Here is a 27,697-nt window from a genome sequence, read left to right on the forward strand (position 1 = left end):
TATAAATTAAATTATCCCTAAACTACCTTTGAGGAATAAATGGCCAAAGAGATTTGAAATTTTATTATTTTAGTTCTTCAGTGCTGTATCAGAAATAGTTCCTGGTGCTTGGTAAATGTTGAATGAATAAATGCAAAGGATTTAAAATGAGTATTGCAAAGAGTGAACCGGAGCGCAACTTGGATGTCCCATTTTACCTCTCCTGAGTCACTTTCAGGCGTCAAGAGGTTGTGAGGGAGGAGAGCCCTCTATCCAGCTCCAACACAGTGACAGTAGTGCGTGGTCCTCAAAAAACTCCAGATCACAGTCCAGAGTAAAGGTCGCTTCTTTTACTCTCCAGCTCGGCCCCTGCGCTTCAACCTCGGGCGGGTTGGCGAGCTGGAAAGGGCACCAGGCGCCTTTAAATGCTAATGAGACTGGATGCCCAATTCGGGAGCCAAGTTTCCCCACCCTTTTCCCTCGCCCGCCCTTTCCTCCCGGGCCCGTGCGCCGCCTAGAAAAACTTGTGCGGGGCCATTTTTGGGGCAGTAAGATCGAGCTAGGAGCCTAAGAGCGAGCGCGCAGCCCGAGAGCTCGAGCCGCCTCCGCCGCGAGACCCCACCTCGGCCGCCGCCGCCTGCGCCGCGAGATCCGCACCGGCCTCCCCGAGAGCGAGCCCCGGCCGCCGCGACCACCAGCCGCGCTAACCGCCGACCAACCGCCACCGAGGTGCCCGAGTGAGAGCAGAGGAGGCGGCATGAGCGAGGCGGGCGAGGCCACCACCACCACCACCACCCTCCCGCAGGCTCCGGCGGAGGCGGCCGCCACGGCCCCCCAGGATCCCGCGCCCAAGAGCCCGGTGGGCAGCGGCGCGCCCCCGGCCGCGGCCCCGGCGCCCGCCGCCCTGGTCGCAGGAAACCCGGGTGGGGACGCGGCGCCCGCAGCCGCGAGCACTGCGAGCACCGCGGCCCCCGCCTCTTCGGCCCCCGCCGGCAGCGAAGACGCAGAGAAAAAAGTTCTCGGTGAGTGCGGGCCGGGCGGGCGGAGCGGGCGGAGCGGCCGGCCGCCGAGCACGTGTGCGCAGCTGCAGCTCCCGGCGGGAGAGGCTGACAGTCCGGGGTCCCCCGGGACCTCGGGTTCCCAGCGCCGGTGGCCTCTGGCCACCTGCCCTGCAGCGCTCCCAGGTGAGCGTGCTGCGCTCCTCGCCGCCCGGTGCGCGTCCCTCCTGGGCCAGCAAGTTGGGGACTTAACTTCTGTCTCCCAGGCGGGCACTGTCGCGGATTCCCGTCGTGGAGGATGTCTCATCCGAAGAGGGGGGGAGCGGCGGTCTGGGAGAGGGGACTCGGAGTAGGGATGGATGTGAATGTAGCGGAGGATCAGAAAACGTGGGCCGGGGACTTTGGAGTCCTGGCTTGGGATCTGGAGGGAAAGAGAGGATTTCCTTTGGTGAGGAGTGCGGTGCCAGATGGAGACAGGGAGGGCTTCTTGCCGGGACGGCTCAGGTGTCTGTCCCTGATGCCCTTCCCACATGGGCATGAGGGAAGACACCATGCTGTTGTCAGCCACATGCCGACAAATAGGTGTTGTAATCCTTTCCGCGTCTTCCCCCCTCCCAGTGTGCCCCCTGCTGCCAAGAGCCATCACGTGTCCACCAATCGCTACACTTCTCCCTTTTGCTGGACTGTGGGAACGCACGTGTCGCGGCAGCTGAAAAACTTTGTCGGAAGTGTGGATGTGACGTTTGCTCAGAACGTCGATACCTTGGGACTTGAAATTTAGGGAAACGGATGAGATGGTCAGGTTGGGGTGGCAAAGATTTTCTGTGGTAGTGGTTGTCTTTGCCACATATTTCAGCGTTCTCCTCCATGAAGTAACGCCCTGTGAGGCCTTACACAGGCTTGCAAAGCTTGTGGGTGGTGAATAAGCTCACTACAGGGTGTGTGACTAAATCATTCACTCTTTCTTTCTTAAACTGGAAAGTTACAGGTGGGTGTAGGATGCTTCAGAGAAATTTTAAATATTTTGGGTGGGACGTGTTGGTCTAATTTCTCTGAGCCTGGTCTGCCAATTAGGAAGAAATTGGGATACTATGAAGAAAGTGTTACATGATTCATTGTCACCCAGCTTGAGAGGCCTGTTTTCTTGTTTTTCCAGTGCATTTACTCAGTTCCTGCCAAAAAAGCTAAGTGTACCCTGTGTAGGTTAAGAAACAAAATATCCCTCTTTTTGTTGGATAAAAGTTGCCTAAACCCCAGCCAATATTGTATTGTGATATTGTTTCCAGCATATGTTTCTTGGAACACTTCAATGCAAAATGGGGAGAGAAACAATCTTATTCAAAGCCCAAAGCAGGGTGAAACTTCTTAATGATACCTATTTTATATGAAGCAGCTTTTGCAGTTTTTTTATTGGAACCCTCTACTCTTCTGAGATAGGGCAAGCAGATGTTATCTTTAGTTTAAAGATGAAGAAAACAGATAATTTAAGTTAATTCTTCAATCACCGACCACTATTAAGCGTCTCCTGGATTCCTGGTGATGAGTCTGAAGGTCTTTGGTCTTTCTACTTTAACACCAGCTTTCAAAATGAAAGACGACCTTCTACATGACATTTCTACACCGTCTCTGTGTGTGCTGCCATCTGCCTTCCTTTGTCAAACACTGTGCCTAAGAGGTTACGGTAGGCACAGTGCTATCTGATGGGGAAATTGGGGCTTTGCCCATTCTGTTTTTATACACAGGCCTTAGATTCAGTATAGAGCACCTAGGTCAGGGAAAATTGTTTACATTTACAAAACTTCCCTCCTGATGAACATTGTAGAAGCCTTAAGGTCCTCTGGCTGCCACCCCTCTCCCTCTTGCCTTTGTGTATGTGGGGTGGTTTATGGATTTAAAGAGGCAAGAAGTGTGAGTGAATGTGTTTGGCAACATGAAGTCCTTGGAAGTATTAGTGGAATTAGAAAAAAAAAATTTTTTTTTAGCTACATTGAGGAGTAATAATAATTTTCAACCTTCATTGAAGTAAGACTTGAAAATCATTTATTGTCTCCCCTCCCCCAGTATTTAGGTTGCTTTTTAAATCAAGAGTATTATTTTGACAGCGCTAGATGTTAGCTATATAAAAATGAATCAAGACAGCAATATATTTTCTTAGGTCATCACTTTTGGGTCAAATGAAAGAGGGAAAAAATGGCATATCATTTGGAACAATGTCTGACTTAAAAAGTGTATAATTTATCAAAAAGTGGCCCATTCTGTGCACATTTGGATCTAAAACATCATACTTTGTTCCTCCTTTGCCCCGCTGCTCTAATTAGAATGGCCTCAAACTGAAGATTCCAGTGTTTTGATCTCTTCATTGGAGAGATGGAGAATGCTTAGTCAATATGGGCTGAATGAATTTGCTTCGAGGCATAAAGAGTTTTATTTTGTTTTGTTTTGTTTTTTTTACAAAAGACTAAAATATTTGCCAAGCTTATCAGTCTAGCAAAACTTAGATCTAACCCTTCCCCATACAGAGTAAGCCCTAATTACTATGTTAGTTCTGAATTTAAAAACCAAAGCCTTACTGTTTATATTTGGAAATTATAAATTTTGTATTTGAGAGAGGCAGCATGGATTAATGTTAATTGTTACTTTTTGTTCTCTATTAAGCTTTTTTTTTTTTTAAGGTACTCTATTGTCCTGTTTCCTGTTTCTTTGAGTCTTGATAATTGCTTTATGCATTTCCTGAATTAAGGCATAACATTTCCTGGAGGGACTGAATTTGGCATTCACAGCTGCTTCAAAGGGCCATATTTGAGATGGTTGAAATAAATATGAATCTACAAAGTACAAACAGTACCAGGTTTTTTTTTCCCCCCTTAATTCCTTCTCTTAAGGAATCCTGTTAAAATCTGGTGTTGTGGAGAATTGGCCTTGCTCCTGACAGAAGGCAGGAACAATAACTAAGTTAGAGAGGAGGGGGGTGGTTTATAGAAAGTGCTGAGTAGGGTTCCCTCCAAATGCCGAGTAGGGTAAACAGTGAAACAGAAGCCCAAATTCATCACTGATTTGAAAAGGCCTGTTGCATCACGGTGCACGTGGTAAGTACAGAACTGGATTGAGACAGCAGCAGTTCTATTATTATTCTTGACGCCTGTTGGGCCCCCATTTGGCAATTAGACAAGTTACTTTATGTCTTTGTCGATGGGTTATTAGCAAGGTGCTACTGTGTTTGCCTACTATTTCAAAGGGTGAAAGTGACCCGTTAAGCACTTTGGCATCTCCCTCCATTTGCTTTCATTGGACCCGCTTCTGGGAGAGGTCTCTTTTGGGGCTCTCTTGCTTTACTTATTTATTGCAGAATTGCATAGACTGATGAACATCCTTAGCTTATGAATTTCCTGAAAAGTTTAATATGGAAGGAAGGTTTAGTCTTCCCTGAAAGGTATTTCCTTGTATCTTGCCTTGCTCTCTTTTCTTTTCCTTATTTTGGAATTAAGCTTTTAATGGTTCTTCGGATATGTTTAGGCTTTCATATAATGCTATCACAATTGTAGTGATATGAGATTTATCTCTTTGTAGGTCAGATACTAATTTATCTGCTTAATCCTATTTTAGCCACCAAAGTCCTTGGCACTGTCAAATGGTTCAACGTCAGAAATGGATATGGATTTATAAATCGGTATGTGTGTGTGTATATCTCTATGTTTTAAATATGTACTTATGTTGTGGCACCAGCAGTTATAAAGCCCTTTCCATACTTTAAGCTTGTTTAATTTTAAGATTTCTAAGCACTGTAAATATTCCCATTTTTAAACTACTGGTCATTAAAGTACATTTCCAGAACACTAATAGGCAACTTATTTCATATAATGTAGTTATTAGAGGGGAAGAAAAGGGTAGTGTAAAAGAAAATCAGAAATGAGGAAGGTCCTTAGGATAATAGAGTCCATATCTATAAGTTCACAGATGGAGAAATGGAGTCCTTAGACTGGTTAAACAACTTCTCTGAGGTCACACAACTAGTGAGTGAGTAGTTGAGGTGGATCTGTAACCCAGTTCTGGTCCAAGTCCTGTGTAGAAACTGTTGTATTTTCTTCCAATATGGTAACTTACAACCCTATAAACTTTTGAGAGTATTAGGATATTTTTAGATGATATTGTTATTTTCTTTGCATTTTTTTTTTTTTTTTTTTTTCTCTCACTTAAAACAGTTCCTCCAGTTTCTTCCTTGGCTGTTTTGGTTGTGTTGGGGCTGGGCTGGGCAGGGTGGTGGCAGTGGTGGGGGGTTGTTTTAAGTTTCACTGTAAGGGGAGCCTAGTTGACAGCTGTGCCCTGTCCTTTTAACTGTCTTGCTTTGCTTTTGCTGGGAGGAAAATCCAGGGCTCTGATTACATATCACATGATTTAGAAAGAGAAGAGAGGGAAGGGATGTTTCTGCATATAGGATTAAAAGGTTGGATCTAAACACTGTGGTGATGGTGCACGATATGGGGTTAAAAGTTTTTAATGATCAATTCCAGGTTTTTTAATTGGGCTTAAAGAATAAACAAAAATGCATGTCGTGTTTGAGATCATGTGATCTAAATGCAGGAAACATCTGTTCTTAAGTTTTTCCACATACCTAAGTACCTTTAATTGTGAGCTTTTTGTCTTCTAACAGAAATGACACCAAAGAAGATGTATTTGTACATCAGGTAAGAGGAATAATAAATGGTAATATTTGTTATGTGAAGAGGAGTGTCTGTAATCTGCTGTCATCTCTTTCTCAAAGTGAAGTCTTATAAATTATTTTTCTACTCTAAACTCTTTGTGATTTTTATTTTGGGAAGAGAGCTCAAATCTACAATTTTAAGATTGACAGATAAGCTCTTCCGTCCCATTATATTGCTGTTTTCAAACAAGGTTTTGTTTTGCAGTTGGATGAAGTAATAAGACCACTTTCTAATTTTTAAAGACTGAGTAGTTAGTAAAAAGCCTCTGCTTCCACCTTCGCATCCTATTCTCCTTGCTTTGTGGTCTCTTCTTAGTGTTTGGCTGGAACGTATCTTGCTTTGGGTGGGGCAGGGTGGGGAAGTAGGGGGATATTGGTTAAAGCTCCTCTATCAGGGCAGCTGTAACTTGAAGTAAATAGTACAGAGAAGCAGATGGTTAAGGGCGTGTGTCCCCAAGACATGAGAAAACTCCAATTCCCAGGGTAGTCCTCACTCCCGTTAAAACGACACATGATTTAGCACATGTCCAGATCAAAAGACCCACATTCCCTTCAATTTGAAGGAAATATTAAAAAGGGTGAATGGGTAAGATAGGGAAAATGTGGGCTTCTCTGCAACAGGTAGCTTAGTCCTTCTTTACGTTATTTTATTAGCCTAGGATATTATTTATTTTATTACTTATCCTGGACTTGTTTTACAAAATGGGTTAAAAGAAAAAAAATACCTTTTGTATTACTGTGCCTTTTGTATATTTAGTTTTCAAGGAACTGACTGAAATATGTACGTAGTTAGCGTGTAACAGCCAGGAAAGTAATCGGTGCCGGAACATTTACCTGTCAAGCATCTGGTTTTCGATGTTTTTGTTTCTTCTGTTTGGGTTTGTGTGTGTATAGCAGTGAGGATTGGAGATAATGATATCTAAGAATAAAGTCTCTGGTTGTGGTTTCTTTTGTTTATATTTCTGCTTGACTGGATGTATTTCAGTCGCACCTAGATAGTTGGCTTAGTTTTCCTTTTGTTTTGTTTTGACCTGGTGACTTTTAAAGTCGTGACAGGCTGGAAGGAAGTGTTGGTCGTAATACCTGGAGGTTAATAGATCTTTGGTGGGGAGAACTCGACATGCGGTGACTGCTGGAGTAAAAGCCCTCGCGAGTGTCCACGCTGGTGGACAGCTGCGTTAGCCCTGAGTGACCACCCGGTTCCCGCCCCCTCGAGGCGGTGGTGAGTCAGTCACCTCTGGAGGTTGTGGCCTGCCCAGTTTAACAGGAAAAAGGGGACTAGCCTAGCCGGCAGGGAGGGGCTGTTTTTGGAATGGCTGAACGTTCATGCTGCCTGCGTGTATATCCTGTCCTGAACTGCCTTTTCCCTTTGTGGACGAGGTCTCTGCTCTATTGGCTCACTCTTTTTTTTTTTCTCTCTCTGCCTCCTACTCAGAGTAGGGGAAGGGCGGGACATGCCTAATCGTCTTATAAAATAAGGTTGACCTAGTTCCATAGAAACTCAGAGCCCCTTTAACTGTTTAGAGGTAACCAGTCCAAGAAATGGAAATTATTGCGGGGAGTTATCCTCGTCCTTCCTCTGTCTGAAAAAGAGGCATATTCATAAGCAGATGTTCAGAGGGTTGTTTTTAATGCAGAATAGCATCTTCATTGACTTTTTAAAAAAATTAAAATAATTGTAGATTCACAGAAAAAATCACGCAGAAAGTACAGAGTTCCAGTATACCCCTCTCAAACACACAGTTTCCCCTAATCATTAACATTTTGCATTAGTGTGATACCTTTGGTTACAATTGATGAACCAATATTATTATAATTATACTATTAACATAGTTACATTAGGGTTACATTGTTGGTCATTAGTTTACATTAGGATTCACTTTTTGTATTGTGCAGTTTTTTTTTTTAATTCTGATAACATATATAAAACCTAAAACATCCCATTTTAACCACATCCAAATATATAATTTAGTAGTGTTAATTACATTCACAATTTTGTGCAGCCATCACCACCATCCATTACCAAAACTTTTCCATCACCCCAAACAGAAATTCTGTACCAATTAAACATTAACCTCCCATTATCTGCCCCACCCCACTCCCCTGCAATACTGGTAACCTGAATTCTAGTTTTTGACTCTATGAATTTGCTTATTCTAGTTATTGCATATAAGTGAGATCATAACAATATTTATCCTTTTATGTCTGGCTTATTTCACTCATTAACCTTTTAATATATTATCAGAGAACATGTAGGGATAAGTTTAATATATGAATAGTGTGGTGGGAAAAATATTGACTAAATATCATATAGGTACAGTGCAGTGATAAGAAATTTTTCCCACATAGTTGTTATATTTGTGACTTAAGATAAATCACTCCATAAAATTGAAGGGTGGGGCTGGGGGACTGGGAAGCTAGATAATCACTAAGTTTTGGTTCCTGGGGTAATTTTGTATATTCTATCAGAAATATTTATCTTCTTGGCATTTTAAAAAATTCTTCACACACCATTTGATCCTTTTGAGGTGCAGTTTTCTCTTGTCTGCAGAAACCTCTGTACTGAAAGCGTGTGTGTGAGAGAGTGTGTGTGCGAGATATCACGTGAAGGTATATCCCTCCTGCTGATGGAGCTAGTCAGAATCTCAGAAGCTTAATAGTTGGAGGTAACTAGTATCTACTATATGGTGACTAGGTGATCAGGTTGTAATGGAACTGTGCAGTACTCATGTTCTGTTTAATCCGCCTACCTAGATGAATTTCAAAGAGTAGCATGAATCAAAAAAGTAATGTGTAATATAGTTTTATAGTGTTTTTGTTTTGTTTTGTTGTTGTTTTGGAGATTCAGGTTAGTGGTAGAATGATAATTTTAAAATAATAATAGTTCAGCCGTTTCTTCACATTCTCTCCAGTAAACTTGAAAGTGATTAAATATGTGGCCAAAATTGAAATAAAACTCAATTAGAATTTTCTTTGCTCTTGACAGACTGCCATCAAGAAGAATAATCCGCGGAAATATCTGCGCAGTGTAGGAGATGGAGAAACTGTCGAGTTTGATGTGGTTGAAGGAGAGAAGGTGAGGGCAGATTGCCATTGGCTGTTTTTCTCATCTGTTTTGTATCAGAGTGTGCTCCACAGAGTTTTGTTGCACAATAAATGCTCTTTCAGCCCCTTATAAATTATCATCACTTTGGATTTTTTAATAATAGGATGAAGTGCTTTTTTAAACAAAAATATTTTAGATTATTGAATGCCATTATAAACATGATTCAATATATTATAAAAGACATTTTAATAAATGAACACTAAATTGTGGAAGAAAAATCATAATTTCTTCAAATTTAAAACAACAGGCTTTATTTTGGTACCAAATGTATATTCAAGTATAGATTAAAAGTAACTGTTTTCTAGCATTAAAATGGATAGAAGCTGCTTGGGGGCAAAAGATTTCTTTTTTTCTAAGAAAGTTTTCAGGCTGCTATTTGTAAGCATTTCTGCACACAGGAAAGCATGTAGTAATCTCAGTAAAAGAAGATTCAAATTGACTTTAATCATTGTGTTTTCTCCCTTTGGCATGGATTTTGGAAAGCTGAAGGCATTTTGAACCGACTATAACAATTTTGATCAGATGAATTCAATCAACCCAAGGATCTGGTTGATCATCTTGAAGTATATCTACAGAATTATTTTTGTCCTATTTTATATTTAATTTCAATATTAGTAGTGTCCTTTTTTGTTTTTTAATTGGTAGTCCATTTATATATATATAACTAAAACAAGAAAGACTAAGAATGAAAATCTTAAACTGTAGATGGGACAACTGTCACAGCAGCTGAGTTAGAAACTGAGTAACTAGTTAACCACCATGTGTGTGCTCTTTCCACATACCACCATCCCATATTTTATATTTTCAGGGGCTCTCAAACTTCTTTTTTAAAGAAAACAATTGATTATTTAAAATTGATAAAGAAATTTAAATGGATATTTTTACCAGTGGGATCCCCTGGTATCTTGCAAATCTCTTGGGAGTTTCAAATCACCTGCCAGGAATTGGGTGGCCTGATGTGATCTCTGATACCACATCTAAATCTTTAAAATTTTGTCTTATGGGCTAATTTTACCCACTGTATATATGTTCTCAGAACTTGAGGTTTTATAGATTGATGTAGGGTGGGAAATGTACTCTTTGTATCTCCCTTGTCCCATTTTTTTTTGTATTTTTTATAGTGTTATTTTATCCACATTTGTTCCTGTGAGAGTAAGAATTATATGTCTGTTTCACAGTTTATGGAGGGTCTATCAAATAACTAGATGGGTGGAAACCTATGCATTACTATACCAAGTAACTGTTGCTGTCAAGATGGGAGAAGTTTCAGTTGCAGTAATCCAGTGTGGGGTAGAGCTGCCCTGTGAGTCCAGGAATAGGGTTTTCTTAGTACTTAGAGTAACATAGGTTTCAACATTTTCTAGGAAGATAACATATTTCAGTTCTTTTCCATTAAGGACTATTCTTCCCCATCTAGCATTACCTCTGCTTTTATAGTTACATTTATAGTTACATTATTTTTACCAGCTGATGTTCTTTAAAGAGGTGAATACTGCTCCTGAACTTAGCCTGAGTGCACAGGAAGAAGGCATAGGCCATGTGAGCAAACCAGAACTGTATACATTTAAATCAGAATGTCAAGCACTTTGCTCACCTTTTTTAAAAGTTGAGGGTGTTTTTGAGGACTCAGTAGGAATTGTTAGTATGTTCTGCCAATCTTGCACTCTGGCTGTTTAAGGTGTTAGTCTGTTTTAGCTTCCTTTTAAATTTGAGGCCATCCTTGTTTATTTTCTTTCTTTCCCAGGGTGCAGAAGCAGCCAATGTGACTGGCCCGGACGGAGTTCCTGTAGAAGGGAGCCGGTATGCTGCTGACCGCCGCCGTTACAGACGTGGCTACTATGGCAGGCGCCGTGGACCACCCCGTAACGTACGTTGCCTCTGTTACTAATGAGTGCTTGAAAACTTTTCACATCTAAAATTGTGAACATACTTGGAGGAAATAAGTATCTTCTCTTAAGCCACGATAAGCGACTTCTTTGTTATTGGTTTTGTTTGTTTGTTTTTGGGGCGGGGGAGGGGGTGTTTGTTTTTTTGAGAGGAAATTTTCAGTGCCCAGAATCCATCTGTAGCCACGAGTCTCCTCTCATTGGAAACCTGCCATTCAGAAGTTGTACCAGTTATGGTGTATTTGGCTGCAAGTAACAGGGCATTTAATTATCTTGGAGCAAGAAAGTCTAATTAAGGTAGGCAGTGCCAAAGTTGTCAAAAAAGGCTTTTTCTCTTGATTTGACTCTTACTGGCTAGAACCTAGTCCTGTGGGCAGTCACTGGTCAAGGGGGATGAGATTTCCATGATTGGCTTGAACTTCCGTTTGTTCCTCCAGGCTGGCACTGTTGACCTCTGAGCAAATCAGTGTTTGGTTAGCAAGGGAGAATGGGGAAAAGCTCTTGGGTAGCAATAAACAGTGCTGCCCACAGAAATATTAAATAACTTACCTTAGTTAAGTAGCTTTTTTATTTTAGCATAGAATTTTCTCACTCTTTCGAAGTAAAGAAGCGGTAAGTAATTCTCTGACTTGTTAGTTCTTTACATTGGTCCCAATCTAGTTGAAAGGATTTACAAGGAAGTCTGGCTGGAATGTTTTTATGATGCTCTCTTAAATTAGGAATATTCTCAAGACATCCAAAATAAGCTTGTCTTTTATGGTCATAAGGACCTTATTAGATTTGAATCAAGTGTTTTTGTTATTTCTAGAATTAGTACCTGGGATTGACACCATTGAATAAAACTCAGGATGCTTTAGAAAAACGTAAAATCTCGCCAGAATAAACTATCTAAAAATTGAGAATAACATATCACTGTTTTGACAGATTTATATATTTCTGTTTTCCTAATTGCTTTTTGCTTTATTTTGCCATCTTCTGACTCTACCCAGATTGATTTTTTTTAATCAGATTCTTTAGAATATCTCATTGTTCTGTGTTTACCTTTTTCTTGCCCTTGCTTTGCCTTATCTTTGCTTTTTAAATAGGAAGTGGTAGGATGGGGATATGGGGGGTGGTTGGAATGAACTATTGTAGTGTAGTATTCACTACATCATGTTAAATCTTTCAAGTTCATCTGACTCAGGGAACTCTCACTGTGATTATTTTGATTCCTAAGTTAATCCAGAAGCAAAAATGGTAGAAAAGCCTTGAGTAAAACTTTTCCTTTAAAGACTTTTCCTCTCAAACATCTCAAAATTCTCAAGTCACACTTAGATATTTGGAAATAAAATTATCAAAATTCCAAAAGTGTACATAATTTAAGGATTTCTGTGTAAAGACATTAGTCTTGACAGCTTATTGGGTACCTTTCAAGAGTGTGTTTAGAGATGGTGATGCCATTGTTATTATTGTTTAAACTCTTGGGTATGTAAAATCAGAAGATATAGAAAAGCCTAAAAAAGGAGAACAGTTTATACAGTCTTCCACATATTTTTTTCCCTTTAGTTTTCTTTTTAATTCAATTTTATTGAGATATATATTCACATACCATACAGTCATCCAAAGTATGCAATCAGTTGTTCACAGTACCACTATAAAGTCGTGCATTCATCACCACAATTAATTTTTGAACATTTTTATTACCCCCCACACACACAAAAAAAAGAAAAAGAACACCCAAAACATTCCATCCCCATCCCTCCCTGTTACTCATTTAATTTTTGTCCACATTTTTCTACTCATCTGTCCATATACTGGATAAAGGGAGTGTGTGCCACAAGGTTTTAACAATCACACGGTCACACGGTGTAAGCTATATAGTTATACAGTTGTCTTCGAGAATCAAGGCTACTGGGTTACAGTTCAACAGTTTCAGGTATTTCCTTCTAGCTATTACAATACGCTAAAAACTAAAAAGAGATATATCTATAACGCATAAGAATACCCTCTTGACTCCATTTGAAATCTCTTAGGCACTGAAACTTTATTTTGTTTCATTTTTATTTCCCATTTTTGGTCCAGAAGGCTTTCTCAGTCCTACAATGCCAGGTCCAGATTCATCCCTGGGAGTCATGTCCCACGTTGTCAGGGAAATTTATACTACTGGGAGTCAGGTCCCACATAGGAGGAAGGGCTGTGAGTTTACCTGCAGAGTTTCCACTTAATATTTTGGTGAACATTTTCAGTACAAATATATCTTTACATAATTGGGGATCTTATCTCATAGGTGGTATGCAGAATGGAATGGTTTGATTTTTCTGGTATTAGATTATTTAAGGCTATAATGGATACTTCTTCCTCTTGGGAATGAGTTGACCTTGTAGGCCTGTGTCATAGGGTTCTAAAGCTTGAAAAAAACCCTTCCCTAAAGAAATAGGTCTTTTTGATAATCTTTAATTTATTCATTTTTAAAACCTATTGCTACTTTTAAAGACTACTTTTTGACATTTGCATGTATCCCTTTAAAGTAGGATTTGAACTCACAAATTCCTTGAGGGATGTTTGGCTGTTTGTTTTTACGTGTAAAACATTTGTATGTAATACAGTAATTTAAATACAGGAAAAAACTCTAGATAAGTCAATCCCCTTTAATAAGGTCTATGCTTAGAAACTCCCTCTATTAGGACTTAAAACCACTGTTTTCCTAAACAGAGTTCCAACTTATGGTTCAGGACCATTTATACGCTTAAAACTTATTGAGGAACTCAGAGCTTTTTTTTAATGTGTGTTCGTGTCTATTATTATATTTGAAATTAAAACAGAAAGATTCATTAATTGGTTTAAAAATAACACACACATTACATGCTAATCTAAAACATTTTTTTAAAGGAAAAAAAACCTGCTTTTAACATTGAGTACAAAGACCCATATTGCTTTACATTTTTGCAAATCTTTGTCCAGTTTTACAGAAGACACATGGATTCTCATATCTGCTTCTGCATGCATTCTGTGTGTTGAGAGAGCACTTGTCATTATAGTCTCTAGAAGGCACCATCATATATTTAATGAGAGGGAAAAAGGCAAATCACTTCTCAGTAGCCATATGAGAATAGTTTGATCTTGCCGATGCCCTTAAAGGGTCTCAGGAACCCCATCCACACTTTGAGAACCGTTGCAATTAAATGTACCACTTAGGACAAACCTGCTGATGTATTTTGCCCTGACTTTGCCCCAGTGGATGGTAAATGTTGGGGGAGACACACTTGGCAGAGCTGAGTATTATCGACTCTCCAGGTAGCCTTTGGGTGGTTGATCAACAGATATTATCAGTTCTCATAAGATGACTATTAAAATTAATTATAGATTGATTGCACCTGCTTGTCTGCTTCCTGGTATTTTATCTGCACAGACCTACTGCAATCTTAATGTAGTTTATCCCAGGTAATCACATGATAATCTGGGCTGAATGCAGTTTGTCTTTATATACTAGAAGGGATTATTCCTTCTAGGAGATTTTTGCTTTTGGTGATATTCATCCTAAATAGTATTCTCTGGTTCTTTCCTTGCTGAAACTTCTTCTGAATCTTTGTTTCTTTGCTTCGCTAGTACGCTGGGGAGGAGGAGGAGGAAGGGAGCGGCAGCAGTGAAGGATTTGACCCCCCTACCGCTGATGGGCAATTCTCTGGGGCCCGGAGTCAGCTGCGCCGCCCCCAGTTCCGCCCTCAGTACCGGCAGCGGCGGTTCCCGCCGTACCACGTGGGACAGACCTTTGACCGCCGCTCCACGGGTTCTTTCCCCATCCCAACAGAATGCAGGTAAATTGCACCTGGGACTTCTCTTCGGCAGTCCTCAACCCCTCGGTCCTTCCTCTGCCTCCTCTTCCTCCTCCTCCTCCGCCATCAACTGCGGAAATAAAACCTGCCTGTGGCTTCCTGATGCTACAAAAGCTGAGGCAAGGCCTTTAGTTGACTTTTTCAGAGCCAGTCATTCCAGTAAGGTATTTCTAAAAACACACAGCCACATGAGCCATGCCTTTGATAGGGGCCCTTGTGGCGAGGGTAAGTTTCTCCTTTGTAAAAAGAATAAAGGAAGTAAGGTAGACAGGCAGATGGTTTGTTTGAAGTCAGATCAGGCTGGATTTGAATCCTGCCCCTGCTAACTTGGTCAAATCTTGAGAAAACTAAGCTTTAGGGACATTAACTTGTCCATCCACTAAATGGAAAAATAGTGTTTGCACCATAGGGTTAAATTCAAATATACAACGTTTAGCAAAATGCCTGCAATGTTGATAACATTTATAAAGTGCTTCATTTAAAATGACATAGTGTGGATTAAGAAATCTTATCATGGTACAGAGGTTGTTGATTATCTATATGATTCTCCTCTTGTACTGCAAAATATTAATGCAGCTGTTGGGAACATGATCTGTGATTCTTCAACTTTATACCAACTTCTTCAGTTCCCAGGAATCTTGAAAAACTAGGGATAGATAGGTCATTTTTGTTACCTCCAGCTACAAATTTTTCTTCCTCAATGTGCTTGGATCTTTTTTTTTTTTTTCTTTTCTCTTTCCACAAAAATGTTCTGATTGAACGTTGTGTTCAGTTCTGTCCTTTGCTACCCTTTCCTATCCAATCATGCATGACTGTGTTCTTTTTACATTGCTACTTGTTTTTCCCTCTCACTCTTCAGCAGCTGCCCCTGACAAATGTGCTAAAAATAACAAGTAGACTTACATATATGGAGGGATTGGGTGCATGAGGCATAGTAGGTTTCTTTAGGGCAGTGCTCTGGGTGTCTAGGAAATGAGGACAGGAAGAGTCAGTGAGATTGTACTACACATTTATTTTTAGTGTGTTAGTAGTGCTTTCCTGAAGTAATCGTTTTTGGTTGTTTACCATATACACATATATTTGCTGAGCTCATGATGGCCTATTCTTTTCCATCTCTTTTGAATAAAGGTATATTTCACTTGGGAAATGGAAGGTTCAGAGCAAAGTGATTCCTTAGAGTCATGTAGAACATCATTTGTAGAAACTGGTTGAAAACTTAATTTTAAAAATGTGTGCTTATTCTCATAAATTAAGTGCATTTAGTTTTTAATGCAGCCTGGATTTCTTACTCATTGGAAGTCTGAATGAAAAGCCATCTTAGATTCCTTCAACAGTTTTGTCTTAGAATCTAATATATACTATGTTTGACAGTGACTGAGAAGACTGTCTAAGCCCATGTGAACAGCATCAAATGAAAGTTCTTGAAACTTTCTTCCATGTAATTAAGCTACTTCAGGGTTTTCAGTAGAATGGGCATAGGTATAGGTAATCTCTAGGGTAGGAAAAATTACTGAGGTCAAGTAGAAAAGTCTTTGCCACTGTTTTCTACCATAAAGAACACTGGAATTTATTGGCCACAACAGGGGAAAACTAGTATTTGTCTTTAAGTACCAAGGACATAATATAGCATGAAGGATTTCCATTTTTAAAGATTATTAATAGTTCCACATATTTTTTAATTAGAATTGGTCACTGGGCTAATATCAACTACTTATAGCTTTTGAGAAGATAATTATTTGATGAAGGGAAGAACTCCACATTGTTTGGCATCTACCAAACAGCAGGTATTTGAAGTTGATTCTTATTCAGTCCTGCCAGCAGCCTTATGAAATTGGTGGTGGTTTACATACTTTTGTTGTTGAAGAAATTTTAGTATTTTAAAAAAAAAAAAAAAAAATAGAAACTTACCTAAGATTATGTGGGCAAAAAGTAGAGCTTGACTTAAACTCAACCTGTCTGACTCCAAAGCCATGTTCTTCCCATTCTACACTTGATAATAGATTCTCATCCTTTATACATGTTAATTTAATTGCTGTTTCTGTCAGTCTTTTTTTGTGTGTGAAATAATGTTCCTGAGGGAGGGGGTGGCTTAACCTGTTCAGGGAACTAAAGGGAGATTCGTGTGGTTGGGATGGAGTGAATGAAGGAGCGGGGTGGGAGGTGCAGTCAGGGTGATGTCTCAGGGCAGATGGGAAAGGCTGGTGGACCATAGTAAGGACCTTTGACCTATTCTAAATGTGATGAGAAACCATCCAGGGAACTGAACACCGAAAAAAATAACACAGTTAAAAGATCATTCTGGCTATTTTATGCAGACTAGATAGACCATAAGGAGCAGAATTCAAAAATAGGGAGACCACTTATTGTAATTTCCCAGAGGACAGCTGATGGAGGCTTGGATTAGAGGGCTGGCAGTGGAAGATGTGAGAAGTGGTCAGATCTGGGAGATGTTTTAAATGTAGAGCTGCCTGCAGTTGATGTTGGAGTGAATGTGTGGTGTGAGAAGAGTAAACGATACCTCTGTGATTTGGGGTTTAAACAAAAATGAGGAAAACCTAGGAAGGATTGGGTTTGGGGAGAGGTGGAAATCATTTGAAGGTCTTTTTGCCACAGTTGATTTCACCTCTAAGTGAAGTTGTCAAGTAGGCAGAAAAATAAAGCAGAGTAAAGAGATAGAAAGCAGCCAGAGGGAGGAAGTTGTAATTTTAGATAGTGTAGTTGAAAAAGTCTTGCAGGCTCCTTAAGTGATATTTAAGGGGCCTAAATGAAGCAAAGGGAGCAAGTCATTCAGGTATTCTGGATAGGCATGAATGGTAAAGGGAGTCCAAAGGGGGAAATGGGGCTGCAGAGAAAATTTCGGAATCATAAACTATGGTGTTTAAAGGCATGGGGAAGGACCAGATTAATTATAAAATGAGTAGAGGTGGAAAAATGATCCTAGAACTGAACTCTGGGGCACACCAACAATAAACGACTGAGAAGTTGAGGAGAACCTGGCAAAGAATGGGAAGGGGCAGTTAGGGGAGGATGTGTTTCAAAAAGAAGATGTCATTAAATGCTGTTTTAAGTGGAGGGAGCTAGGCTGAGAACTGTGGTAATTTGGTGGTCAAGGGTATGTTGAAGACAGAAGTCTAAAAGTGAATTTTCAAGAGAGAACAAACGGTGAGAGAAGAGGAAAATCCCTTTGAGGAGGTTTCTGTGGTGGTGATGATGGTTTTTCTTTAGTGTGCATATCTATAAAGGAACTCAAAGAAATGTGGGAGGATGTGGGGTTAAGGCAAGGTTTTTGTGTGATTTGGTTTGGTTTTTACAATGGGTGACTGCCCCTTTTTTCTTCCTTGTCCCTTCCTTACCAACAACTTAGTCCTAAAGCCATTAGGTAGGACAGATCGAGGTTCGGGGAAGGGAGTGGTAGGTGAGATGGGAGACTGGTTGCATATAAATAAGTAACTAGCTTAAAGATAATAAGCCAGACTTCTGTCAGAGAAGGAATACGAACGTAGAATGGGAGAAAACTAGAAGGAACCCTCTGACTCTGTTGTTGGATTGGAATTGAAGTTATTGGTAAGAATCTATGGGTTTATACACACACAGACCGTATCTATATACATATATGTATATATATATACCACACATATGTACGTATGCATGTCTATAAGCACACATGTGCATGCATGTATATTATGTGTACATTATATAATTATTTGCCTATGTACATTTGTGTGTATTTCCTTAAGACTTTCTACTTAAAGGACCTGAAAGCAGTGATACTTCAATAGCATTTGGTCATACTGAGCCCCCAATTTTTGGTTGCTAAATACCATTCTCCAATAAAAATGAAAGCCCTTTGGAGAAATGGCTGATTCCAGAGCTGGGGCAGAGAAAATACGATATAAGCCTGGAACATCTTGTTGTGCCAGGAAGCAAGGAAGTACTCAAAGAATGTTGGAAGCATGTCAGAAGAACAGGAGCCAGCTTGAGGGAGTTCCTATTGGCTAGTAATGATAGTAACAGATTACAGCCCATTGAATAAAATAGAAACCCATGTGTGCATATAGATATAAATAAATATATGAATATATTGAAAATCTGATGAGTAATGGGGTATTTCCATACTTTTGGAAGTTCTTCCTCACAAAATACTCATTAACTACAAAAGGGAAAAGAGTAAGCTTAGAGCGGAGAGGTCTGGCAGACCCCACTTTGACCACTTATGAAAGTGAACATTGTCAGTGATGGTACAAATTGAAACCATGTGCCACCTGGCAGCTTGCTATGAGAATACTGCAGTGCCCTTCTGTGACTTCCCTGCCAAAGATACCTAACCTGAATCTCATCATGAGGAAACATCAAACCCAAATCGAGGAGGTATTCTACAAGCTAACTGGCCTGTAATCTTTAAAGGGATCAAGGTTACAAAAGCCAAATGAATACTGAAGAACTATTCCAGACAAAAAGAGACATAGCCAGCTAAAATTCAATGCATGATTCTAAACTGGATTCTTTTGCTGTAAAGGAGTTGTTTGGGACAACCGATGATACTTTGATCAGATCTGAGGAATTAAATTCCATACTTCCAACTTTTCTGTAAGGTTGAGTACTTCAAAAAAAAAAAAAAAATGGAAAAAGTTGGGTGGTATTTCCACTTGTTTATATGCTTCAGGGAAATGATCAAGTAGAGAAGGGAAAGAACATATAATAGAGAGAAGTAGAGGATAGTTAAATTTCTCTAGTGGGCAAGAAGAGATGGATTGGCTTTGGGTATGAGCATAGACTGTTCATTCATTGTAATGGGAGAAAAAAGAAAATTGATACAAATGCAGGGATGTTGGTAGATTTGATAGAGAAAAATGTGGAAGTTGTCTTCTGATTGTGTCTGTTTTCTTAGTGAAATATGAAGGATGGTATTCAGCCCATGGGGAGAGGGGGAGCGGGGAGGGGAACGAAGGATAGTAGTTTTGAAAAAGAAAAGAAAGATGAGACATGGCTGTACTGTGAAGACTTTCAGAGATTGTTGGTGGGCTTTTTTGTTAGCTTTTAGCTATTCTCCGGAAGTTTAGCTATTCTCCGGAGTTAATTTTATTCCTCTAGCTTAAAATAGATTTATTATCAGAGAGGTATATTTTAGTTAAAAAAAAAAGTTATACTTGAATAAATGATGCAGGCAGACAAAAGGGGAAAGCTTGTGAAAGGAAGAAACCAGGTGCAGGTGAATGTAGAAACCAGGAGTGGTAGTTAGGGGATACCTAGTTTGTAGAATTAGTGGGTCTAAGTTTGAAAAGATTGAAAAGAGTTTGTAGTTCAAGTGTAGTATATCATTCCATTTCTTTCATAAAATAGGACTTCCTTTCAGGAGATGAGTGGAATGGTTGAAGTTTCTAAGTGTTAAATGAGGATTGTGAAATAAAATTAGATGCTCTGGGATAAGGCATAAGACTGTTCTAGTAGGCCTGAGTTTTTCTTTGTGTATCTCTTATATTCTGTAGCATGACACTCATTTTCAGCTCTCACTGCCCTTTTCTAGGCTGGGGAGATTGGAGAGATAAAAGATGGAGTCCCAGAGGGAGCACAACTTCAGGGTCCAGTCCATCGAAATCCAGCTTACCGTCCAAGGTACCGTAGGTATGTAACGTTTTTCACCAACTAATCACCAGGTGAAGAACTCGTGAGGGACACTAAGATGGATCAGGATATTGTGAGTCTGCTTTGTGAATTTATTATACAATTAGAAGCTGTGGCTGCTTTTGCTACATGCCAGAGTTTTTCAGACACCCTTGAGTATATGTTTTCAGATGGCAGTGTGATCCGTGCTCCCCCCCACACACAGGCTTAGCAACTACAATTTTTAATTATCCCTGTAAGAAAGCATTATTTGTATTCTATAACTTTCATATGATGTAAATTAATGATTTTTATTAAATTGAATGAAACAAATTAATTGAGGAACTCAGCAGTAGTGGTACAAATGGAGGAATAATTGAATGCCAGAGAGTATTTGGTTTATTAAATATTCTAATAAATGAGACAGCGTGAGGGGTTATATCAGACTCTTGATCAAATTACCTGTGTTTAAATTTCCATTTCGCAATTGAGTAGCTGAATGTCCTTGGATAAGTTTCTTGACTCTTAAGTCTCAGTCACCAAGTCCGTAAAATGGACCTTAAGGCATTACAATTGCTGATACAATTAAATGTATCAATACATCTAAGATAATTAGCGTGGTATCTAGTAGAGTAAGCCCTCAATAGAAATTAGATATTATGATTTCCAGTGATGTTAATATTAGTGCAGGACTGTATTTTATTTGTGCTTTATCCCTTGTAAAGACTGAGAATTGGGCTCAATTCCCGAAGATAGCTTTTAAACTTTATATATTATACATCTGTCTGTCCCTTTACCTTATCCTTGAGGTAAGTTGGGAAGGTAAAACTTCCTTCCTCAATGACATTTATACTACCTTTAAATTTGTCAATATCAGTTATTGAAAGGAGAGTAAATACAATATTTTGGAAAAAGTGTTGTACAAGTCTATGTCCTTTTCTCTCATAAGATTCATTGCAATTTTAAACGTAATCTTAGTTACTAAGAACTTTCAAAATAAGAGAGAGTTCATAGAAAGGTCTCATTGAAACAGAAAAGAGTATTGTATGTGAATCCCAGATCTGTCAGTCCCCAGCTATGTGATCCTGGGAAAGCCATATCTGACCTTTTTTTTTTTTTTAACCCATAAAAGCAACAATTTCATATGGTTCCACCAAATTCTTGCCCTCTCTAAACCTTAGTTTCCTCTCTGTAAATCTAGCTCAGAGATTTACCATTTCAATTAAATAGTTAATGTGAAAACATAGCTTGCACAGGCCTGGCACATCGTGGGGCTTGTGAACTTCCTTCCCACGGTTAATCCCCCTGGTTCCCACTGTGTTTATGGAGGGCAGATACTAGACGGCTTTTCTCCCCCCACCCCCTTATTGCTATCAAAGTGCCGGTCAGGAATGTAGAATGTGCTCAGTGTGTTTATTTACTATGCATGTTTATTCAAATACAGGGAGGAAATGATGGAAAACAGGGCCCTTCACCAAACCTTTGTTCTGTTTTAGCACAGGCTTGTGAATCATTTGTTAGCAATAAATACTGACACTTGATTTTGTATCTTTAAAAATAAATAAAACATGATATTCTTGAGGATCCCTGTCTCGTGGCACTTGCTCTCTTTTGTTGTGTGCTCTCTGACATAGGGGAGCCCCTCGCCCACGACCTGCCCCAGCCGTTGGAGAGGCAGAAGACAAAGAGAATCAACAAGCGGCCAACGGTCCAAACCAGCCCCCTGCTCGCCGCGGATACCGACGTCCATACAACTATCGGCGTCGCCCCCGTGCTCCTAATGCTCCTACACAAGATGGCAAAGAGGTAAATCCAGCCTGTCGGAGGAATGGCTGCCAGGTCATCCCGTCAGCATTCCAAGAGCGATTTTATAATCTGACAACCTGACACTTAAAATATAATAAAATTTTTGCTTAAGATCTATGCATAGAGTGCCCTGTATATAACACAAACCAAAATATTTGAATTCAACTAATAAACCTTTTCTGAAAGAATTACCCGTACATTTAGGGCTTCCTGAATTAAAGACAGAGAGAGGCGAGACTTCCCCTAAGCACATGTCAAAAGCATGTGTACATCACAGACCTTTTTTTGTGACTGATGATAGTGTCGCGGCCCTTTGGAAGCTGTTCTTCTGATATTAAATTCTGACTGATACATAAGAATAGTTAAAATTTTGCATCATGATTTACCTTCTTCATAGGCAGGCAGATTCAAACTTCTGAGCCTTCTAGTTGTGAACTCCCACTGTCATCTGGTTTGTGGTTTTGTTTTAGGCCAAGGCAGGTGAAGCACCAACCGAGAACCCTGCACCAGCTACCGAGCAGAGCAGTGCTGAGTAACACCTGGCTCCCCAGGCACCTATACCATCAGCAGGTAAGAGTTTGGGCAGCCCAGTCTTGCTCTGATATTTTGTTTTAAATGCCATTGAGTTTTCAACAGTTGTACTAATCGGTCTAAATTAGCTCTGTGATTCAATCTGTGCAAAACCTCTTGCCTGCACTGGGGTTCTGTGTAAAGGATGACTTTGGTGGTTATATCTCCCTGGGATTGACTTTATTTAGACTCCAGGACATAAGCATTCAGACAGTGTTGATGACAGTCAAATTCTCTTTTCTAGACAGTTTTTAACTTAAGAAAACTAATATTTTACTTTAGTGACACCCAGTGGCCAATTTGATCATTTTAAATTTCCTGACAAAGGCGCCATCTTATTAGCAGGAGACGATGATGTGCAGCATAAACTAGGGTTTTCCTAACGTTTTTCCTTTGATAATGATCATTATTTATTTTGAGGCAATGGCAGTATTATAAAGGGTTTATAATCAGACCACCTGGTTTCCAGAACAGACTGGGTGATCTTGAGCCGTTCATTTATACTCAGCCTCAGTAGTCTCCGCTGCTGCTAAGCTGGGAATACTAACTGCACTTACCTAGTAGGATTATTACAAAGATTGAATGAGATATATGCATAAAGTGCTTAGAACAGGACTTGGAAAAATAACCTCTTGGATAAAAGGTTAATTTATTATCACTGTTGTTGTTTCCTACTTTTTTGTCGTCTTGTTAAAGATCTTGAAAATTTTATTTATGTAGGTAGAAATATACCTAGAAAGACCTAGTTATGGAGGCAGGTTTTGTTTTTTTTTTCATTTTTATTGAGATTGTTCAGATACCATACAATTATCCGAAGATCCAAAGTGTACAATCACTTGCCCCTGGGTACCCTCATACAGCTGTGCATCCATCACACTTAATTTTTGTTCAATTTTTAGAAACTTTTCATTACTCCAGACAAGAAATAAAGTGAAAGATGATAAAAGAAAAAAAGAAAAGGAAACTCGAGTCCTCCCCTATCCCTAACCAACCCCCCTCAATTGTTGACTCATAGTATTGATATAGTACATTTGTTACTGTTTATGAAAAAATGTTGAAACACTACTAACTGTAGTATATACTTTGTAATAGGTATATAGTTCTTCCCTATATGCCCCTCTATTATTAACTTCTAATTGTATTGTCATACATTTGTTCTGGTTCATGGAAGGGATTTCTAGTATTTATACAGTTGATCATGGACGTTGCCCACCATAGGATTCAGTTTTATACATTCCCATCTTTTGACCTCCAACTTTCCTTCTGGTGACATATATGACTCTGAGCTTCCCCTTTCCACCTCATTCACACACCATTCGGCACTGTTAGTTATTCTCACATCTTGCTACCAACACCCCTGTTCATTTCCAAACATTTAAGTTCATCCTAATTGAACATTCTGCTCATACTAAGCAACCACTCCCCATTCTTAAGCCTCGTCCTATATCTTGGTACCTTATATTTCATGTCTATGAGTTTACATATTATAATTAGTTCCTATCAGTGAGACCCTGCAATAATTGTCCTAATGTGTCGGGCTTATTTCACTCAGTATATTGCCCTCGAGATTTTGTCATCAACCCATTTTTTTTTAATATGGTTTTGTTCACTCACCATAGATTCCATCCCAAGTAAATAATAGATGGTTTTCTGCATGGTCATACATTTATGTCTTTACCACCTTCACCACTATCTATATTAGAGCATCTACATTTCTTCCACAAGGCAGGAGGGAGAGTCAAAGAAGGTAGAGAGGCAAAAGAAAGAGGAAAAAAAAATGACAGCTAGGAAGCAGCAAAAGGAAAAATAACCTTAAATCGAAGTAGAATAAAGAATCAGACAATACCACCAATGTCAAGTGTCTAACATGCCTCCCCTATCCCCCCCTCTTATCTGCATTCACCTTGGTATATCACCTTTGTTACATTAAAGGAAGCATAATACAATGATTCTATTAGTTACAGTCTCTAGTTTATGCTGATTGCATCCCTCCCCCAATGCCTCCCCATTTTTAACACCTTGCAAGGTTGACATTTGCTTGTTCTCCCTCGTAAAAGAACATATTTGTACATTTTATCACAATTGTTGAATACTCTAGATTTCACCAAGTTACACAGTCCCAGTCGTTATCTTTCCTCCTTTCTTGTGGTGTCTCATATGCTCCCCACCTTCCTCTCTCAACCATATTCATAGTTACCCTTGTTCAGTGTACTTACATTGTTGTGCTACCATCTCCCAAAATTGTGTTCCAAACCACGCACTCCTGTCTTCTATCACCCTGTAGTGCTCCCTTTAGTATTTCCTGTAGGGCGGGTGTCTTGTTCACAAAGTCTCTCATTGTCTGTCTGTCAGAAAATATTTTGAGCTCTCCCTCATATTTGAAGGACAGCTTTGCTGGATACAGGATTCTTGGTTGGCGGTTTTTCTCTTTCAGTATCTTAAATATATCACACCACTTCCTTCTTGCCTGCATGGTTTCTGCTGAGAGATCCGTACATAGTCTTATTAAGCTTCCTTTGTATGTAATGGATTGCTTTTCTCTTGCTGCTTTCAGGATTCTCTCTTTGTCTTTGACATTTGATAATCTGATTATTAAGTGTCTTGGCGTAGACCTATTCATATCTCTTCTGTTTGGAGTACGCTGCACTTCTTGGATCTGTAATTTTATGTCTTTCATAAGAGATGGGAAATTTTCATTAATTATTTCCTCTATTATTGCTTCTGCCCCCTTTCCCTTCTCTTCTCCTTCTGGGACACCAATGATACGTACATTATTGTACTTTGTTTCATCCTTGAGTTCCCGGAGACGTTGCTCATATTTTTTCATTCTTTTCTCCATCTGCTCCTTTGCGTGTAGGCTTTCAGGTGTTTTGTTCTCCAGTTCCTGAGTGTTTTCTTCTGCCTCTTGAGATCTGCTGTTGTATGTTTCCATTGTATCTTTCATCTCTTGTGTTGTGCCTTTCATTTCCATAGATTCTTCTAGTTGTTTTTTTGAACTTTTGATTTCTGCCGTATACATGCCCAGTGCTTCCTTTACAGCCTCTATCTCTTTTGCAATATCTTCTCTAAACTTTTTTGAATTGATTTAGCATTAGTTGTTTAAATTCCTGTGTCTCAGTTGAAGTGTACATTTGTTCCTTTGACTGGGCCATAACTTTGTTTTTCTTAGTGTAGGTTGTAATTTTCTGTTGTCTAGGCATGGTTTCCTTGGTTATCCAAATCAGGTTTTCCCAGACCAGAACAGGCTCAGGTCCCAGAGGGAAGAAATATTCAGTATCTGGAGGCAGTTTTAAAAGAGTTTATGAGCCATAGTTGATTTTATTCTGGGTATTTCACCTAGTAATACTCTCTTTAGTGAGAATTTCTTTTTTTTTTTTTTTTTTTAATTTTATTTTGAAATACTTTCAAATTTACAGGGCAGTTAGAAAAATAATACAAACCTCATATGGGGAACTTTAAATGCCCCATCCAACTAGGTATCCAGATCCACCAATTTCAACATTTTGCCACCTGTCTATCCACCTGTCAGTTGATCCATCCATCCGTCTGTCTATTGTTATGTATAGATTTCCCCAGTTTATTTTGCAAATCTGTAGAAAGTGTATAGATTTTGTTTAGCACTTCAATTATGTCCTTTTGAAATTAATGTTGTTTTTTGGATTATTGAAAAACTGGAACTTTTTGCCCATTTACTATTCTGTACTTCTTTGTCATTTGGCACTCTTTATACATTTGATTTTACTTTTTTTCCAGGTGACCTAAAGAAATAATGACCATTCAAATATAAAGCAAAACCAAAAGCAGACCACGACCTTACCAACACCAAAGAAACATCCAAGCAATAAAGTGGAAGACTAACCAAGATTGGACATTGGAATGTTTATTATTATTCTTTAAGAAACAAACAACTACAAAAGGAAGATGTCAGTGAATTTTCCAGCAAGCTGAGATCCCGGGAATGCCTGCACAGAAGACAAGAGAGCAACCCTCCCCAGTTTCAGCAACCACTAGGTTTATATTTTTTTTTCCTGGTTTTTATGTTTTTGTAATATGAAATTGAACGAAGAAATATTAATATCACGTGGGGAGGAACCCCAGCCAAAGAAATATGAAATATATAGCAAATGCTTTTTTTCCTTTTTTGTTCTTTTTGGATGCTGGTGCTAAACTTCCAAGTGTCGTGATTTAAAAAGAAATTTTATGCCCTTCCTATTTATTTCTAGAATGAGGGGAGTGTAACATTTTTGCTTTCTTATGTGACTCCGTTTGAAAATGTGCGGTATGAATGACGTTCCTCAAAAATAAAATTTTTACCCTTCATGGGAAAAAATGTATAGCTCAAGTATACTTTCCTATCTTAGGATGTGTTTCCTCCACTTCTTTCATTTGACTTAATGAAGAATAAATTCAAGTCCACGTATAAAGGTGGATTAGTGCCATTTAATAAGTGTGGGCATATGAGTTGGAAATCAAAGAAAATGGGATCCCGTTTGGAAGGGACAGTGGAAATTAGCAAGTTCAGGATTTAAGTTGGGTAGTAGGCAGGTTTTGTTTGTGTTGGTTCTCTGTATCTCTTGAGTAATCTTAATCGAGATGACCTGATGGCAATTAGATTAACCATTTCAGATTCAATGTTAATTTTCTTTAGATTAATGAAGAAGTTAGTAATTTTAATATCCTTGAACTTCCAACCCAGGGATTTCAACACCAACTGCTGTGTTGTATGGGTATATGTGGGTCTTGCAGAAAAGAGGTAGAGAAACTTTTTCCAACTGCACTACAAATCTCTCCCCTCCCAGAGGGAGAAGGTGGTGCCCCCCAGGTTGAAAAACACTGCATTATATGTCATTGCTATATAGTTGCTTCTCACACCTACTGCACCTTCAAGTTTATTCATTCCTTAAATCAAGTATGTATTGCACCTAGCTTTGTGCCAGACACTGCTCTGGCAGCTAAGAGGGAACAAACCCAGGAGGTTTGAATATTTGATGGGACAGTACCTATTGAGAAGTGTTATACAACTCAACATATTTGAATGCCCACTGTGAAACAAGCATGATGCTAGGTGATTTCAGACCACACATATCCCAATTTTAACAGTACTTTAGGAGGTCTTGTGTTTATTGTGAAGATGCAATTTTTAAAGCCCTTTTTTTTTCTCAGTAGAGAGAAAAAATGTATTTTTAAAGACTCCTATTTTATTTGACATTTTGAAGTAATAAAGTTTTTTAAATCTTGAA

The 27,697-nt window shown here is 39.3% G+C and overlaps 1 protein-coding gene across 1 annotated transcript; it reads left to right on the forward strand.

Annotated features, from left to right (window-relative positions):
• The first annotated feature begins 478 nt into the window (after window positions 1–478).
• On the forward strand, window positions 479–27,697 carry YBX3 (Y-box binding protein 3). Its single transcript, XM_037846220.1, is given in 11 exon segments — window positions 479–1,001; window positions 4,581–4,644; window positions 5,626–5,659; window positions 8,663–8,752; window positions 10,527–10,649; window positions 14,254–14,433; window positions 14,436–14,462; window positions 20,005–20,102; window positions 21,716–21,887; window positions 22,358–22,457; window positions 26,211–27,697. Coding segments are annotated over 10 exon segments (1,119 nt in total). The 5' UTR covers window positions 479–736; the 3' UTR covers window positions 22,424–22,457; window positions 26,211–27,697.

This window comes from Choloepus didactylus, chromosome 8 (assembly GCF_015220235.1).
Source record: "Choloepus didactylus isolate mChoDid1 chromosome 8, mChoDid1.pri, whole genome shotgun sequence".
In the NCBI taxonomy this organism is placed as follows: domain Eukaryota; kingdom Metazoa; phylum Chordata; class Mammalia; order Pilosa; family Megalonychidae; genus Choloepus; species Choloepus didactylus.